Source organism: Conger conger, chromosome 16, assembly GCF_963514075.1.
Source record: "Conger conger chromosome 16, fConCon1.1, whole genome shotgun sequence".
NCBI lineage: Eukaryota > Metazoa > Chordata > Actinopteri > Anguilliformes > Congridae > Conger > Conger conger.
Window position 1 is genome coordinate 32,135,443 of NC_083775.1, and position 19,285 is coordinate 32,154,727.

General features: G+C 43.9%; 1 protein-coding gene across 1 annotated transcript; it reads right to left on the reverse strand.

The window, feature by feature from the left end:
- Nucleotides 1–7,277: 7,277 nt before the first annotated feature.
- LOC133114167 (uncharacterized) lies at nt 7,278–17,398 on the reverse strand. Its single transcript, XM_061223340.1, has 5 exons — nt 17,321–17,398; nt 16,853–17,156; nt 15,307–15,358; nt 7,790–7,862; nt 7,278–7,606 (listed from the first exon to the last, which is right to left on the reverse strand). Exons 1-5 carry the CDS (start codon nt 17,370–17,372, stop codon nt 7,278–7,280), a joined length of 810 nt encoding a protein of 269 aa, XP_061079324.1. The 5' UTR covers nt 17,373–17,398.
- Between the last annotated feature and the right edge of the window lie 1,887 nt (nt 17,399–19,285).

The window sequence follows — 19,285 nt, forward strand, 5'->3', positions numbered from 1 at the left end:
CCCACCCAGCCCGGACGCGGCTGAAGAGGGAAGAGGGAAGGAGGGAGGAGGCCCTGGAGCATACCCCGGAGCATACCCCGGTCTGGGAAGAACCTTAGTTTATTTTTGCCTGAACGGCCCCTTTTATTTCTCCAGTTTTCTCCTATCCTGAGGGGGGGGCGCTATCACCAATACCCCGGAAAAAAAAAAACACAGAAAAAAGAAAAATTATATTTTTTTCTGATATCTGCTATCTCCTGTGTCTGGTTTCCAGCTGCGCCCACCCACTGCACCTCAGGATCCACCCCGAGGCACCACAACTTGTATTTGTCATTCTAAAAATAATGTTTTTTCATAATTTTAGGTGGCAATAAAGTCCTGTTTTGTGGTATGGCTCTGTTCTGGAAGTCCTCCTGCCCCTCCATACAAGCAGGGATGGATCAGACCGGGAGGAGGCAGCAGACAGCCCCCAGAGGGGGACACACAGAACAGATCCGGCAGCACAGGACACAATTATGTGTCTGGGTTCGGTTGATCTTTTGATGTGCGAGGAAACCGGAGTACCCGGAGGTTTCCGGGACCTTCTTGCTGTGAGGTGACAGTGCTATTCACTGGACCACCGTGCTGCCCATATGTGATAGTCTATTAAACACGAGGGAGGAGCAGGGGTGTAGGGGGTTTAGACTAGCAGTCTGTAGTGAGCATACATGGTTTACACATGCAGTCTGTAGTGAGCATACCTGGTTTACACTAGCAGTCTGTAGTGAGCATACATGGTTTAGATGAGCAGTCTGTAGTCAGCATACATGGTTTACACAAGCAGTCTGTAGTGAGCATACATGGTTTACACAAGCAGTCTGTAGTGAGCATACATGGTTTAGACTAGCAGTCTGTAGTGAGCATACATGGTTTACACAAGCAGTCTGTAGTGAGCATACGTGGTTTACACAAGCAGTCTGTAGTGAGCAAACATGGTTTACACATGCAGTCTGTAGTGAGCATACATGGTTTAGACTAGCAGTCTGTAGTGAGCATACATGGTTTAGACTAGCAGTCTGTAGTGAGCAAACATGGTTTACACTAGCAGTCTGTAGTGAGCATACATGGTTTACACTAGCAGTCTGTAGTGAGCATACATGGTTTACACAAGCAGTCTGTAGTGAGCATACGTGGTTTACACAAGCAGTCTGTAGTGAGCATACATGGTTTACACTAGCAGTCTGCAGTGAGCATACATGGTTTAGACTAGCAGTCTGTAGTGAGCATACATGGTTTACACTAGCAGTCTGTAGTGAGCATACATGGTTTAGACTAGCAGTCTGTAGTGAGCATACATGGTTTGCACTAGCAGTCTGTAGTGAGCATACATGGTTTACACTAGCAGTCTGTAGTGAGCATATGTCGGAGGGTCAGGAGTCACGCTAGCTTCCCCTGCTACCGCTCCCACCACCACAGGTAACAGAGTCCATCTACCACTAACAACCAGGACACAGCGATGAATTAAGCAGAGTCATTACAATTTTTAGTAAACAGTTGCATGACCGGGCAGCCACCCCACTCTGACACCCCAAAAGGGAGGGACGCAATTCGCCCCGCGCCACAGGTGCCAGACCATCTCCACCTCCAAAAATAAAAAACGAAATGTCTGGAACCACCGAGGCCGAACGCTGTGGGTTTCCTGGATTGCAGTATCCTCCGGTCAGGGGAACAGGGCCGCACTATGGACAGGAGAAGGCACAGCACCAATTACCCCACTGTGGTCTGGACAGAACGGGACACACTGGCGCTTGCGTTTGATGGCGGTGCACGTTCCTCACACCACTGGGGCTCCACTCCCGCTCACCTTCTGCCCAGCCCGGGGCTCGCCGGTTCACTCCAGCTGCCTTCTCTTCCATCTCACCATTCCACAGCCGTCACCACCGCCCCTCTTCACTCGGCCAGCGACACGGTCCCAGGTCTGCCGCCCCACTGCCGCACTCTCAATCACACCTCAAACAAATCCATTTCCTCCCAAGCATGTTTACTTCCTGGCTGCCTGAACACCAACTGCCACAAACACCGCTCTTTTGTCCCTTTCCCTGTGTCAGAGGAAACCAGTGGCAGCTGTGTGAGTTAATCAACCGGGCGGAGCTGAGCAGACCAATTACCCCGGTCCACATCCCCGTGCGTGCTCTCAATGACCAATCAAGGGAAGTGCTCTCACCAAGCCGGTGGTGGTCCGCAGTCCTGGTTCCGTTTCCCGTTCAGCTTCCTCCTCTTCTGGGGGCTCCCTCCAGGCGTCGCCCACCAGAAAGGCATACAGGTTGTTCCGTTGATCCGCTCCTCCTGATGTCCTTTGCGAAATTCCATTTGTGCCCTCTCGTTCTGTAAACTGAACTCACCTTGGAGAATCGCCTATCCCTGTGGGACTTCACTTCCCACAATACCCTGCTCGGATAAGGCTCCTCCTACTACTCCTCTATCCTGTAGCTAACTCCATACGTTTTCAATTGCTTTTTGGAACACAAGCACCCAGTTCCCCCGGCAATAACGGCAAGATCTTAAGCCAGCGATCGTACCTTGTCTGGTCCTGCTGTTCCTGGTGCCGCACAGACTCCAGCACCTTGCAGTACACCCCAGACAAGGTACGATGGTGTGCCCGCACCCACCCCTCCATGTTCCATCTCCTCGGGGTGGCCCACAGACTCCCCGTGGAGGTCAGAACAGCAGAGACTCTGACCACCTTCGAGCACACGCTGAAGACACACCTCTTCAAGCTGAAACTCTCCCCACCCCACTCTACCTCCCTGTAATTGTTTCTGTTCTCAATTGTGTGTCATTACTTGTCTTATTACTAGTTCGCTAGGACGATATTTGTGCTAGTTTGTTTGGCTATGTGAGCTGTTGATTGTTCCTACGTAAGTGTTTATTGTTCTATTGTGTTGTACTTGAAAAGAGTGTCTGCCAAATGCTAATAATGTTGTGTTATGTAGTGTAATGTAATGTTATGTTATATAATGTGTCTGGTTAAGTCATGTAATGTAATGTTATGTTATATAATGTGTCTGGTTAAGTAATGTAATGTTAGGTCATGTAATGTGTCTGGTTAAGTAATGGAATGTAATGTGTTGTTACCTGAAGGGGGCATAATCTATCACCATTTACAGATGATAGTTTCAGACCTGTATACCTTTTTTCGTCCTCTCAGTATTTGGGCTCATCCCATTGCTGTAACAAACTCAGGATGGGGCGCACTGGCCAGATCTGTACAAAACGCTTCCAACTGCAGGTAGACTGTAGTACTCCAGTCCATAGGTGGGGGTGAATGGCTACGCTGTCAATCACCATGGAAAGTCCCAAATAATATCCTCCAAATGGCTAAGCTAACAGCTGATTGGCACTATGAACTCCAGGTGACATCCTTCAAATAACTGCACTGCAGTCATCAAGCAGGGCCCATAATGACATCATCTGATTGGCTATTCCTCCAACCAATCACCACTCTGGACCCCAAATGACATCCTCCGAATGACTAAGCTTCCAGGAAATTACCAGGCAGGACCCAAAATGACATCATCTGAATGGCGATTCTTACAGACAACCCTGCTTACACCACAGGGAATACAATACTACAGTAGAAAAGTTATCAAATAATTTCTGTAGCTGTTGGTTGACTTATGGCTTATTGTAATGTTATGTCGTTTCTTAAAGGAGCACTGTCACGCCTTTTTCAGTTGAGCTTATTTTGATTAAATGCTTAAATTATGTATGTAGGCATTTTTTTTAAATCACCGTCAGTGTAGGCATTTCCTAAATAAAGTGGAAAACTTGTAAGGGCAAATGCGTCCAGTGTCAGTTTGGCTTGAATCTCCAAGGATTATTTGGAAGAAGTATCCACAATCAAAAATAAAACAAATATCTAGCAAACAAGCTGCATCAAAATCTTGGTTGTGGATGTTTCTTACAATTCATTTTCCTATTGCTGCAGAAGAAGTCTATAAGTACTGCAGGATGTAACTAAGGTTCAAAGTTATTATTGCCAGAGATGCAAACTCTGTGTCCTCCGTTGTCTGTCTCTCACGCTCATGCAATTCTTCCTCTCTAAATTCCGATTCAAAACTGTAAGGTTGTATTTCTCTAACTCTGCAAAGTCAGAGCTGTCCACCATATCGCTCAGGCTAGCCAAGGTAGGTTCCCTGATATCTGTATGCTAACACAGGCTGGAGATTCAAGCTAAAGCACTGGACATGTTTAGCTTGAATCTCCAGCCTGTGTTACCCAGAAGGCAACGGGCACTCAACCCCACCCTTATACACAGAGACTGGTATATGGCCGCCCACCCATCCAGGCGATCACATCACACTCCGACGAAAATACGCTAACGTTAGCATACCGATATCACGGAACCTATCTTGGATATCACACATGCACAGGTAATGATTCACACACGATATCCATATGAAATAATGTGAAGTAGAGCAATATAAGGGTGAGCAGGTCCTTCCATCACATTAGAAACTGTATTCTTCAGATGATTAGAGTGAGAACCCTTGTGTTAACAGGCTGTACTGTGCTTACTGTACACTTTCTACTTCATCTCTCTGATTACTCTGATATTTTCTCCAGTGCAGCAGTCAAACTATTCCACCATATTTTCATCACTAATTTTTTCTCCCAAACTAAATGAGGACCAGACTAAATTTAATCCTGATTTAGGATCCCTCTGGTCGGTGCTGTGGCCAGTTTTGAGCTCCCTTGTGGGGCTGCTTCAAACAGTCAGCACTGGCCAGGTCTGATTTGATAACAGGCTGTAGTTTCCTCTCTTATTATACTGTAGTGCTTTTACATCAGGAGCAAAAGCAGCTGTTTCCTCTTTGTGGTTGGAGAGTGGAATGTGTAATCTGTACAAACATGACATTCAAGACATTTCCCAACCCAATCTCTGGTCCAGTAAATATTACTTTATTGCAATTTGCATATATCAATCTGCATATATTCCTTGTTTTTCTAAAATGGTGATAGAGCCTCCTTCTTGAATGTACTCCTTTAGAGGTGATGAAAAGTGTATTTTTTCAATGAGAACTAAATAAAATGGATCTTAAGAGGAAGGTTTGGATGTGTCAACATAAACATTCAAGAATGTGTATAGGTAAGGGAATATGAGATCTTGTAGAGGCAGCTAAATTCAGAAATATAATGAACAAATCAGCACATATCCATTCACTGGGTGCAATGATGGGGATGGAGCCCCTTCCTTGATGTGATCTGAGACAAGCTGCTTCTGTGATTTTCAGTGTAAACTGAGTCCCAGATCCACTCCCACTGAAACGATCAGGAATCCCAGACAGGCGTGTTGTAGCTAACTTAATCAGAAGTGTAGGAGCCCAACCAGGTTTCTGCAGGTACCTGTAGAGAAAGTGGCCATTGCTTGAGTGGTAGTAAACACTCTGACTAACTGTACAGCTGATAGAGACAGTGTCTCCCTGCTGAACAGCCTGAGCTGATGGAGACTGAGTCACAACTATATCTGCCATTGATTCTGAAAAAGAAAACAAGGAAATGTAGGTCAATGGATAATAGTATAATAAAATACCTATTCAATTCTGACATATTTGAATATACAATCATGGCACTGTTGTGACAGAGTTGTATTGTAAAAAGCAAGCAAATAAAATTTAAAATGTCACCAAAATCCCAAGCTAAAAAGTATCTGTCTCACCCTATACAAAGAGTCCCAACATCACCAGCAGTGGAAAGACTGACATCATCGTAATGCTGCCTGTGTCAGTGTCTGTGAAAGGACTGGACAGTCACTGATCAGTACTGGGGGTCTTAAAGTGTGTGGAGCAGTGAGGCAGGACAGGTATGCAAAGCCCCTTCCTCTATACAAATCCTGTCACACACAGTTAGAGGAGCTCTGATGTGTGAACAGCAGTGTGTCTATAGAGGGCTGGGATACATGTATACTGCAATCACCAAGTATTTTATTCATAAAAAAAAGATTTTAATCCTAAATTTATGACTTTTTGCTAAATTAGACAAAAATATGCCATTGAGCTCAGACTGGTTCGCTCAACATTTGCCTTAAGGGTAAGACAATTTCACTTGTTCAGCAAATGGTTAAAATAAGTTACTATTCTACTACTTGAAAGAAAAAAAGAAGATTTTACGAGACGACAAGCAATGCTCTCTTTACTGCTGTTTTTGCCCTAACAGTGTGTGCACTAACAGAACATTTTCTGAAATGATATTGCAGTTGTATGTACAGTATGTCTAAGTGGTCTCAGGTGCCTTCATACTGGGCTGAGATTCTTTAAAACTTGTGTTTCATAAATTGTGCTTTCTGAAGGAATTTTACTATCAGAAAGGAAAAAGTCAGTGATATCACGTGGACACAGGGAATGATTCAACCTCAGTTTATGCATATGAAATTGAAGTGAATTAAAACTCAATGGTGACTTTTTCCTCATGCCACAATTAGCAGGTCCATTAGACACTGTAGTTTTCAGATGATTAGAATGAGAAGTCTTGTGTTAACAGAGGCAATACTGGCCTAATTTCTACTTCAACTATGATTACTGTGATATTTTCTCCAGTGCAGCAGTGAAACCTTTTCATCATATTTTCATCACTGATTTGTTCTGTTGTCCTAATTTAGTTTGGTACATCACAGTTACAGACCCATGTAATGTTCATCATATCCTCCATAACTGTGAGAGCACAGAGAAGCTGCATCTCCATAAAGCTCATGTTCCCTGCAGCCTCTTCTTCTCACACACTGCAGTTCACTCATTTAGATGTACAGCCATTGTGATGGAGGACTGTACATCCTGTTCAGCTAATACAGGCAGACTGCAGACAGACTGCAGAGGAGAGGCTCTTGTGTGATGAGGCAGGGCAAACTGAGCCCACTGACACCCTCCCTCTGGTCAGTGCTGTGGCCAGTTTTGAGCTCCATTGTGGGGCTGCTTCACAATTTTTGTGTTTTCTTTAGTCTGCATCTTGTCAAGTGGTGATAGAGTTCTCCTTCCTGAATGTACTCTGAACCAAATTTCTCCTCAATGAGAAGTTTTAAACAAACTAAGAAAATGGATAGTAAGAGGAAGATTTTGATGTGCTGACATTAACAAGAGAAAGTGCATTAAATTTGATTAAATAAAAATGAGAGTCCTTATTGCTCAACAAAACTCAATGTTTTAGAGCAGAGCCGCTGAGTGTTACAGATCAGTGCTCCCCCCTCAGCACCTGCAGTAGGTCCCAGCTGCAGCAGTGCAGTCTCTGTGCAGTCTGACTGAGGGAGGTTTTTGTACGGCTCTGTATCACTGTGTGAACACACCACCACTGTGTGCACTCTGACAGTAATAATCTCCTGCATCTTCAGCCTGGACTGCAGTGATTTTCAGTGTAAACTGAGTCCCAGATCCACTCCCACTGAAACGATCAGGAATCCCAGACTGACGAGTGGTTGAAAGATAGACCAGAAGTTTAGGAGCCTGACCAGGTTTCTGCAGGTACCAGTGGAGCCTGTGGCCATATGTTGAGGTGTAGAAAACACTCTGACTGACTGTACAGCTGATGGAGACAGTGCCTCCCTGCTGAACAGCCTGAGCTGATGGAGACTGAGTCACAACTATATCTGCCATTGATTCTGAAAAACAAAACATGGAAATGTAAGTCAATGCATAATAGTATTTTAAAACAACACTGTTCAATTCTGGCATATATGAATAAACAATCATGGCACTGTTGTGAAAAGAGTTGTATTGTCAAAAGCAAGCAAATAATATTTAAAATGTCAGCAAAATCCCAAATTAAAAAGTATCTGTCTCACCCTGTACAAAGAGTCCCAACATCACCAGCATTGGAAAGACTGACATCATCATAATGCTTCCTGTGTCAGTGTCTGTGAAAGGACTGGACAGTCACTGATCAGTACTGGGGGTCTTAAAGTGTGTGGAGCAGTGAGGCAGGACAGGTATGCAAAGCCCCTTCCTCTACACAAATCCTGTCACACACAGTTAGAGGAGCTCTGATGTGTGAACAGCAGTGGGTCTATAGAGGGCTGGGACATGTGCACTGTTCACTGCTATTTTTACTCTGTCAAACATTCAAATGTCAAAATAACGGTTTCTGACATTGAGCTGTGTACATGTAGACGGGCGAATATATGTTCATGGTGAAGAAGGATCTCTACACAAGATCACTTGGCCCCATTATCTCTGCTCATGGCATCTCCTATCATTGTTATGCCGATGACACCCAACTCTTTCTCTCCTTCCCCCCATCGGACACACAGGTCTCTACCCGTATCTCCGCCTGCCTGAGAGACATCCAGAGCTGGATGGGCAACCACCATCTAAAGCTCAACCCAGATAAGACGGAGGTGATCTTCATCCCTGCTTTAACCTCTCCCTTCTCTGATTTCTCCATCTCACTAGGGGATACCACAGTGACCTCATCCCCTAGTGCAAGAAACCTTGGAGTGGTGATGGACAGCAGGCTATCCTTCTCCAAGAACATCGCTACGGTGACCCGGGCGTGCAGGTTCTTCCTGTAAAACATCCGGAGAATCCGACCCTTTCTCACCACCTACTCCACTCAGCTCCTTGTTCAAGCAATGGTCCTGTCCTGCCTGGACTATTGCAATTCTCTGCTGGCTGGCCTTCCAGCATCTGCCATCAGACCCCTACAACTCATCCAGAATGCTGCAGCCCGTCTGGTATTCAATGTTCCCAGACATTCACATGTCACCCCCCTGCTCAGCAACCTCCACTGGCTGCCTGTTATGGTTCGCATCAAATTTAAAACTTTGGTGCTCGCATACCAGGCAGTTAAAGGATCAGCCCCTGTGTATATTCAATCCCTTATCAAGACCTATACACCAACAAGACCCCTCCGTTCTGCCACTTCGTACCGTCTGGCGCCTCCCCCTCGCCACACCTGCACTTCACGCTCACGACTGCTGTCTGTCCTGGTCCCACGGTGGTGGAATGACCTCCCGGTGAATGTCAGGACGGGCAGAGTCTCTGACCTCCTTCAAGCGCAGACTGAAGACCCATCTCTTCAGGCTACACCTTTCCCTCCCCAACTCACAATCACTGTGATTGGCCTTAGACCGTAATGGCACTTATGTATAGATATTGTTACTTGTATAGGTATTGTTGTTTTTATTGGCTGTTGTTGTATTCTAGCTGCCAACAGTGGTATGCTAGTTTGAATGTTGATTGTACTCTTCAAGGGTTCTGAATTTCTGTATGTTTACACTAGGACTCGGAACTGTACTGTCCTCTCAGGTCTACTTTTGCACTTGTTCTTGTGATTGATTTGCACTTTGTTGTACGTCGCTCTGGATAAGAGCGTCTGCTAAATGCCACGTAATGTAATGTAAAAAGTGGTAAGATTGTGTAAAATATGAGTTGAGTAAATGTACTTGTTTTCTATTCTGATGGCAGTTTCTATGGGAGTTCAGAAAGTCAAGGACCTCATTGAGCCACATGGAATTATTCAGTTACAGCATATTCATTTAATCTACAGCCTGACTGAGGGAATGCTGGGCTAATTGTCGAAGGCCATTTTCTACTTCATCTCTCTGATTTCTCCAGTCCAGCTTTGGAACTTTATCCATGATATGTTCATCAGTGATTTTTTTCTGTTGTCCTAATTTAGTATGTTTGATCATATTTACAAACAAATGTAATTTCTGCAATGTCCTCCATCACTTGGTGAGAGCACTGAAAAGCTGCTTCTCCCATACAGCACATTCTCCCAGCATCCCCTTCTTTACCCACACTACAGTTCACTCACTGACCAGCTCTGAGTTTAACACCAGACTGTAGCTTTATCCTGTAGTGCTTTCACATCAGGAGCAACAGTCGCACTCTGTCTCCCTCTGGTGGTTAGAGAGTGTAATGGCAGCTCGTGTGGTGTATGGAGAAAGAGCTCTGGACGCAGAACACATAGTGGTTCCTCTACAGCCAAACAACACTGAATTCTGGAGGATTTGTGGGACAGGTCAATCCTGCATTACTTATTCAAATTGGGCTGAAATTATACTGAAACTAGTCTTCAGTAATCATGAAAGTTCCTCTAAACCAAGGTGGTCACAAAAGATCTTGATTTGATTCAGTTTTTAACTATTCTGCCAAATTACTCAAATGTAATGTAAAATGTAAAGTATGTTTAATTCATTGAATTAATTTTGAAAGAATCTTATCTGTACAGAATGTAATACAGGTGCCAAAGACTTTGGCACAGTACTGTATTTCACGTGTGTGCTGAGTCTAAGACCCCATCTACGGTATGGTGACCATAAGTTACAACTACAGTCTTTTCTTCAATCTCTGCATCTTTTCCTTGTGGTTACAAAGTGGTGACAGAGTCCCCATTCCTTTTTGTGTTTCAGAAAAGATGAAGAAAACTGATTCTGACCAATTGCTTTGGCTGAGGCGTGTTCTTCAATGAAATGTTTTTGCTTTTTAAATAACTGATTTTAAGAGGAAGGTTGGATGTGCTGACATTGACATTCAGAGAAAGTGTTTTAAGTTTGAGAATATGAGAGTTATTATTGCACAAAGTAGTTCAGTGTTTTAGAGCAGAGCCCCTCAGTGTCTCGGGTCAGTGCTCCCCCCTCAGCACCTGCAGTAGGTCCCAGCTGCAGCAGTGCAGTCTCTGTGCAGTCTGACTGAGGGAGGTTTTTGTACGGCTCTGTATCACTGTGTGAGCACCCCGCTACCACTGATCTCATGGTAACTCTGACAGTAATAATCTCCTGCATCTTCAGCCTGGACTCCAGTGATTTTCAGTGTGAACTGAGTCCCAGATCCACTCCCACTGAAACGATCAGGAATCCCAGACTGTCTTTTTGTGGCATACCTAATCAGAAGTTTAGGAGCCTGACCAGGTTTCTGCAGGTACCAGTGCAGATACTGGTCAGAATCAGCATATACACTCTGACTGGATGTACAGCGTATAGAGACAGTGTCTCCCTGCTGAACAGCCTGAGCTGATGGAGACTGAGTCACTACTATATCTGCCATTGATTCTGAAAAACAAAAAACAAAGAAATATAGGTCAATGGACATTAATATTATCAGACACTGTGTAATATTCTGGTAAACTTCAATTGACAATAATGGCACTGTTGTGATAAGAGTTTAAAATACAACCATTTAAAATCTAACCAAAATCCCAAATTCAGATGTTGCTCACCCTGTACAAAGAGTCCCAGCATCACCAGCAGTAGAGAGACTGACATCATCATCATGCTGCCTGTGGCAGTGTCTGTGAAAGGACTGGACAGTCACTGATCAGTACTGGGGGTCTTAAAGTGTGTGGAGCAGTGAGGCAGGACAGGTATGCAAAGCCCCTTCCTCTATACAAATCCTGTCACACACAGGAGCTCTGATGTGTGAACAGCAGTGGGTCTATAGAAGGCTGGGATACATGTATTCTACTATCACCTGGTATTTTAGTCACAAAAATAAGATTTTAATCCTATGTTTATGACGTCTTGATAAATTCGACAAAAATATGCCATTGAGGTCAGACTGGTTCACTCAATTTAACATTTCCCATAAGGGTAAGGCAATTTCTCTTGTTCAGCAAATGGTTAAAATAAGCTACTATTTCTACTTGAAAGATTAAAAAATATGATTTTACTAGACGACAAGCAATGCTCTCTTTACTGCTGTTTTTGCCCTAACAGTGTGTGCACTAACAGAACAGAACAGTATGTCTAAGTGGTCACAGGTACCTTCATACTGGGCTGAGATTATTTAAAACCTGTGTTTCATAAATTGTGCTTTCTGAAGGAAGTTCCACTATCAGAAATGAAAAAGTCAGTGATATCACGTGGACACAGGGAATGATTCAACCTCAATTTATCCATGTGAAATGAAAGTGAATTAAAACTCAATGGTGACTTTTTCCTCAAGCCACAATTAGCAGGTCCATTAGACACTGTAGTTTTCAGATGATTAGATTGAGAATCCTTGTGTTAAAAGAGGGAATACTGGCCTAATTTCTACTTCAACTATGATTACTGTGATATTTTCTCCAGTGCAGCAGTGAAACCTTTTCATCATATTTTCATCACTGATTTGTTCTGTTGTCCTAATTTAGTTTGGTACGTCACAGTTACAGACCCATGTAATGTTCATCATATCCTCCATAACTGTGAGAGCACAGAGAAGCTGCATCTCCATAAAGCTCATGTTCCCTGCAGCCTCTTCTCACACACTGCAGTTCACTCACTTAGATGTACAGCCATTGTGATGGAGGACTGTACATCCTGTTCAGCTAAGACAGGCAGACTGCAGTTGAGAAAGGCTCTTGTGTGATGAGGCAGGGCAAACTGAGCCCACTGACACCCTCCCTCTGGTCAGTGTTGTGGCCAGATTTGAGCTCCCTTGTGGGGCTGCTTCACTGAATTGCAATTCACAATTTTTGTGTTTTCTTCAGTCTGCATCTTGCAAAGTGGTGATAAAGTCCTCCTTCCTGATGTTTTTTCAATGAGAAGTTTTAAACAAACTTAGAAAATGGACAGTAAGAGGAAGATTTTAATGTGCTGACATTAACATTGAGAGAAATTGCATTAAATTAGATTAAATAAAAATGAGAGTCCTTATTGCACAACAAAACTCAATGTTTTAGAGCAGAGCCGCTGAGTGTTACAGATCAGTGCTCCCCCCTCAGCACCTGCAGTAGGTCCCAGCTGCAGCAATGCAGTCTCTGTGCAGTCTGACTGAGGGAGGTTCTTTTTGACCCTTGCCTGTCCGATCATTAAGTGCTGTTCCTGTTTGTTGGCTGTGTACCTGTCCAACCTGATGAATAAAGATTCCTTTTTCTCTCAGTTTCTCAGTCTGCATGTGGTTCCAGTATTCTGCTTTGTGATACTGAAGGATGAAGGATATGGACAATTTCTCATTGAATCCCAGCCAAAGTCTCCAAATGAAATAGGATCCTGTAAAACCCCACGCTAACCCAATGACAGAGTTTAGCAAGGGCCGAAGGGGTTGCATGCTTTTCCTTCTGGTGTTGCTGGAAGAATATTATTAGGGTTAAATAGTAACGAGAGAGTGTAGATCAGCTAATGAATAAACTACGTTACAAAGACAGTAGTACCACTCTGCCTTCCGTTCTTTACTGGTCCGGCTGACCAAGAATCTCCACAGTAGGGCCAATACATTTGCCTTCGTTATCGGACTCCTTCTAAGATATAATTTAGAAATTTGGGTTTGCAACATACGCAAACCTCGGGAGTGATTATACTGGACTCTTACCTGCGCCACCATTACTCAATATATGCTCCCGGGATTAGCATTATTGCTGAATCTCAGTTCGGCGGAGAAACTCAGAGGCTGAGGGTCTAGCCAACACAATACATGCACTATATTGACATGATAGTTGCGAGCCCAGGTCGGTGTGCATTTAGAAGGCTCCTTAGAGCCAACTTGACAGGAACCGGCGTAGAAACACCCATGGGTTCCCTTCGCATCAAATTACAAGAGCCATGCACCACCAAGCATTTGGGCCAAACTTGGCTGCCTTTCCCAGCTTGGAAACACTGCTAAAGTACCAAGACACTGATCAGTTGGTCTTTGGCCAATATTGTCCCCCTGACTATTCAGTCGTAATTTAGGCTGAAAAAGGTACAATAGGAATTAGAGTCATGGAGATCACGCAAGTTGCAAACAAAATAATTTATTCGCAGACAGGTAGGTTATTAGCTTTAGAATACCAATAGTCAATTACAAAATACACAAATTAAGAATAGAATAATCATACCTAGCCTGCTTTGGCTACACACAAACACAGAACATCCATATAGAACGTGCATAGTGTGGGAAGTCGATTACGATCTTCGCTATACATACACACACGTACAACATGCTGTGCGGGAAGTCGAATACGATCTGGAATTTAGACCCCCACCCTTGGGGGTTGTTAAGCAGGGAAAATTAGATGATTCCCAGAGAGGACATGTAGGTTTTTCCCTTGAGTTACTGAAAATACGGTTTATTAAACTCCATTTAGTATGAAATGCATCACATCCGATTCCTTGATTTTACCAGATTACATCCATGCCAAACAGATTATATGAGGGTGAGGATGAGCGGAGAGCCAGACGCGACCGTGAGGAAAAACCCCTATACGCGAACACGCGGGCGTGTACACTATCAGTTCCTGGAAGGGAAAGACACGGCGAGGTACAAATACAGAGGGGAATGAACAGAAACTAACCCGAAGGCGATATTTAGAATGGAACAGAAAATAAGCCCAAAACGGCTGTAGGAAAATAAATCAACCCTCTGAAAAACAGGGCGAAACACCAAACCCAAAATAAGTGCTTAGGGGCGAGCACTGGGATTTACAATTAGAGAAAACAGAAATAAAAATACAACCTAGCGCAAAACTGCTAGGCACAAAACAAAACCCATGAGACGCAGCTCAGGAAAAAGACCCAAACAAAAACAGTACCGGGGACAACGTCCCTCTACCACCGCCTCACACGAGCCCCAAATAAAAAGAAAGAAAAGAAAACCCTTCAGGAAGGCGTCGGTGAACAAACACCACAACCGAACGCCTTCTCCTTACCTATTTTTCTTGAATTCTGGGAGTTCAGATAAACGCACCAACACCGTACCTGACTCTACCAGCACAGCGTCTACCTGATGTAATGCCGGCTTTGTGCTAGACCAAACAGTAGACACAAAAGCACTGAAAGGTAGCCAGTACTGGCCTTAAGTACTCTTGGGGGAAGGTAATTCCCTGGTGCTAACGAGGAACAGGTGTAACCAATGATCCGTGGCCCTCTGGTGATCACAGCGGGAATTACCTCCCACCATGACAGATTACCCTTATGTTTTATTATGTTGCAGTTATCATGAAACTTCCCTCCTGATTATCCATTTTACATGCAATTCCTGTTACTATTACATAAGACTGAATGCAATAATACAAGGATCACATGGGCAATGTTTTACCGGGTCTATTGACTATCTCAACAGCAGTTTTGAATATTTAATCTAGGTGAGCAGTCACCGGTGTAATGACAGCAGTGCCCAAATGAGGGCACTGTGTCATTGTCCGGAGTCTTTCCCCTTGGAAGTGACCAGGTATGGGGTCACAGGGAGGTCACCAATGTTCTGGAGCGCACTCTTTTCCCAGATCCCTGTGACCTAACTGCCCTTAAATCTCTTCATACAGCCACCATATATCTTCCCCTTATCTCCATCGGTGCCGAAGGCCTGAACCTCCCCAAACAGTAATGTCCTCTGTTCCTTTGACATATACCATAAGCCCCAGCTCTCAGGCTCCTCACACATGGCAGCCCTTCCTGAGTCCCACTTTGTCTTTGGAAAGCCAGGGTCGTAGGGCTGACTGTGGGTTGAGATGTGTTCTGTAAGGAGCGGACCAGATGTCGGATGGTCGGGGGGAAAAAGTTGCAAGATATTATATCTATGAATGTAGTTGGGAGTTTTCATGATAACTGCATTATGCTGTAAATATGTATTTGTACCTCTCATGGTAATATACCTTTTGGATAAACCTGATTTCGGTGAATTAAAGGAAAGGAGACAAAACCCCAGATTGTGTGATTTCTTCTCCTTATCTCCAAAATCCAGGCCTTAGCTCTTGACCCTAAAAATGGGTCAACCATCTGGAATTTACTACAGAGACTTTTGCCCAGTTTCCCCTCGGCTCCTGGATGGTTATGATATCAAAGGTAGACTGTTACAAAAACTAGACCATTACACCAGTCGCACTGAACCAATCAGAATAACACCAAACATTACTATATTCTGACCTGGGATTATCATGAAACATCTTTATGCCATCTCCAGTAGTCCTGTGTTCTAACCCTGAAGGAATGTGAGAGAAGGGGGGGCTCCCCAGGGGGTCAAAAAAGGCTCCTCCAGGAATCCTTCTCTAGCTCTCGCCCACAGGCATGTGTGCCAAAAGGTGGGGGCTAACAATGCATGCTCCGGGAGGGGGAAGTCAGCAAGCTGACCAGCGCATGACACCAAATGTTAATGATTTCGGCTTACAATATTATCTTTAATATCAAAGATAAGGACAAATGTTGAATGAATACAGGATAGAGTCTCCATTTGAAGTGAATGAAAGAGTGAGTATCTTTGATTTAACAATTGAAAAACTGGGCTGACTGTAGAAAGAAAGACTGTTTTGTTTGTCTTATTGCTGTGTTATTATTATTGTTATTATTATCAAGGAAAACAGTTGTTTTTTTGTATTCTTGAGAAATCATTCAAATAAATGATATCATATTAATTGGCTAAATCTGATTCTGTGATTCAGTCCAGAGAAACTGTGATATCACGTGGATCACATCAGAATAGAAACATCTTTCATGACATGAATTTGGATGTATGTATTGTACTGCAATGTTGTGGTACAGGAGTGTGGGTGATACACTGTGTGATGTCTGTGATGTTGTGGTACAGGAGTGTGTGTGATACACTGTGTGATGTCTGTGATGTTGTGGTACAGTAGTGTGTGTGATACACTGTGTGGTGTCTGTGATGTTGTGGTACAGGAGTGTGTGTGATACACTGTGTGATGTCTGTGATGTTGTGGTATAGGAGTGTGTGTGATACACTGTGTGATGTCTGTGATGTTGTGGTACAGGAGTGTGTGTGGTTCAGCAGTAGCTCTGCTATGGGTTCTGTATGTGACACAGAGCAGCTCCTCTTCAGCACAGAGAGGTGTGTGTTCAGGGCTGCAGCTCATTGTCGCCCCCTACAGCCCTGCTGGCAGTATTGGTGTCAGAGATCAGTGCCTCCCCCCTCAGCACCTGCAGTAGGTCCCAGCTGCAGCAGTGCAGTCTCTGTGCAGTCTGACTGAGGGAGGTTTTTGTACGGCTCTGTATCACTGTGTGAACAGCCTGCTTTCAGCCTGCAGACAGTAATAATCTCCTGCGTCTTCAGCCTGGACTCCAGTGATTTTCAGTGTAAACTGAGTCCCAGATCCACTCCCACTGAAACGATCAGGAATCCCAGACTGGCGAGTTGTGTCATCATAAATCAGAAGTTTTGGAGGTTGACCAGGTTTCTGCAGGTACCACTGCAGGTCACTGAATACACTCTCACTGGTTCTACAGCTGATAGAAACAGTGTCTCCCTGCTGAACAGCCTGAGCTGATGGAGACTGAGTCACAACTATATCTGCCATTAATTCTGGAAAACAAAACATGGAAATTGAAAAACATAAGTATTGCATCCCAGTTTGGAATATTCCATAACAAAAATACAATAAAGGGTTTTATGAAGTAACAAACTTTTTTAAATAAAATATCATCAAAACCCAAATTACAAATTGCAATGAGGTCAGAGTTTCTCACCCTGTACAAAGACTCCCAGCATCAGCAGCAGTAGAAAGACTGACATCATCATAATGTTGCCTGTGTCAGTGTCTGTGAAAGGACTGGGAAGTCACTGATCAGTCCTGGGGGTCTTAAAGTGTGTGGAGCAGTGAGGCAGGACAGGTATGCAAAGCCCCTTCCTCTATACAAATCCTGTCACACACAGTTAGAGGAGCTCTGATGTGTGAACAGCAGTGGGTCTATAGAGGGCTGGGACATGTGCACTGTTCACTGCTATTTTTTACCAGATACAAATTTCATTTTGTGTAATCACTAAATCTTTTCTGAAATTGGACTGCACTTTTATAGATATGTCATTCAACCTGTCACTGTACTGTATTAATTCAAAAGTGTAAATGGTCAAGACAGGCTTAATTTGAGGTACGATTGTGTAAAATATGTGTTTAATATATTAACAGGTTGTGTGATGACAGTATCTTTATGAAATTTTCAGAAAGTCAAGGGCATCAATAAGGCACAGGGAACTGTTCAGTTACAGTATATGCACGTACAGTTAATGAAAACTGAAATACTAAATTACTGTGTCATTTCTCTCTGAAGACCTTTCTCTGGATTTAAAAGAGTTGTATTGAACATACAAACGGTAATTCCTCCATTATTTCTGGAGTTCACAGAAAAGCAGGTTCTTCCTCATGTGCAGTCAGCAGCCATTTTGCACTTCACCACCTCAGCAGCACAGACACTGAACCTGTGAGCTCACATTGTGCAGTCAGCACAGGCAGGCTGGTGGCAAACAACCAACCAGAGGATTGATTTTGACTCAGTGAGAAAGACACAACAGCCCAATGAAACCCTCCCTCCTATGGTGAAGATGCAGACGATTCTGTGAATCCCTTTTACACAGCTGCTCACAGGATTGGACAGGACTGCAAATCAGACTGTAGTTTCAGCTCTTTTATGATGGAGACAGGACTGCATATCAGACTGTAGTTTCAGCTCTTTTATGATGGAGACAGGACTGCATATCAGACTGTAGTTGCAGCTCTTTTATGATGGAGACAGGACTGCATATCAGACTGTAGTTTCAGCTCTTTTATGATGGGGACAGGACTGCATATCAGACTGTAGTTTCAGCTCTTTTATGATGGGGACAGGACTGCATTTCAGACTGTAGTTTCAGCTCTTTTATGATGGAGACAGGACTGCATATCAGACTGTAGTTTCAGCTCTTTTATGATGGGGACAGGACTGCATTTCAGACTGTAGTTTCAGCTCTTTTATGATGGTGCTGGAGTATCAGATCAGAAGCAGCAGTGATGCTCTGATGGTCAGGGTGTGTAACAGCAGTGTTTGTAATGTGTGCTGGGAGTGTTCTGGACTGAGTGACTCACTGTTCTGGACAGAGTGACTCCACTGTTCAATATTTTTGTCTAAAACTTCACACATGCATTTAGTGCTCTGTAAGCAACATATTTATGATAACCACTCATTTTGTCAAAAATGTCAGTTAGGGGGTCACGTGATGGCGACGAGGTGAACACAGCCTTTCGACTTGCGCTCCGTGCCACTCGGTTATAATTATTTAAAAAGCCGGATAACAGCTGTGCATTTGAAGCCTTTGTTGGTATGAATATTTCGTGCTATGTCCCTAGAAAGCTTTTGGCCTCAGTCTTTTGTAGAAATGGGAAGGAGCCAGAGGATTAAAGGCAAAAAAAACATGTCGACCGCGCCAGAGGAAGGCACACAAGATGGCGACCATGTTGAAACAGATGCCTCTGACGAAATTGACCCAGCCCTCGCTAAAGCTTTCAAATTTATGACCGCTAATATTGTAAAAGTGATCGACGACAAACTTAGCCCCCTGGTCGAGATCATAAGTACACATTCTGCGGAGCTCGAAACTGCTAGCAACGAAGTGGAGGCAAGAATAAACACCACTGAAAACTCTGATGCAGTGCGAGAGCCACGGCTCTTAGAATTGGA

Coding starts and splice junctions, on each gene's coding strand:
- LOC133114167 (XM_061223340.1), bottom strand. CDS start 17,372: ATGATGATGTCAGTCTTTCTACTGCTGCTGATGCTGGGAGTCTTTGTA. Junction 17,157..17,320: donor GCTGGGAGTCTTTGTACAGG/GTGAGAAACTCT, acceptor TTTGTTTTCCAG/AATTAATGGCAGATATAGTT. Junction 7,863..15,306: donor CCTGGCTTTCCAAAGACAAA/GTGGGACTCAGG, acceptor AGTCCTTTCACA/GACACTGACACAGGAAGCAT.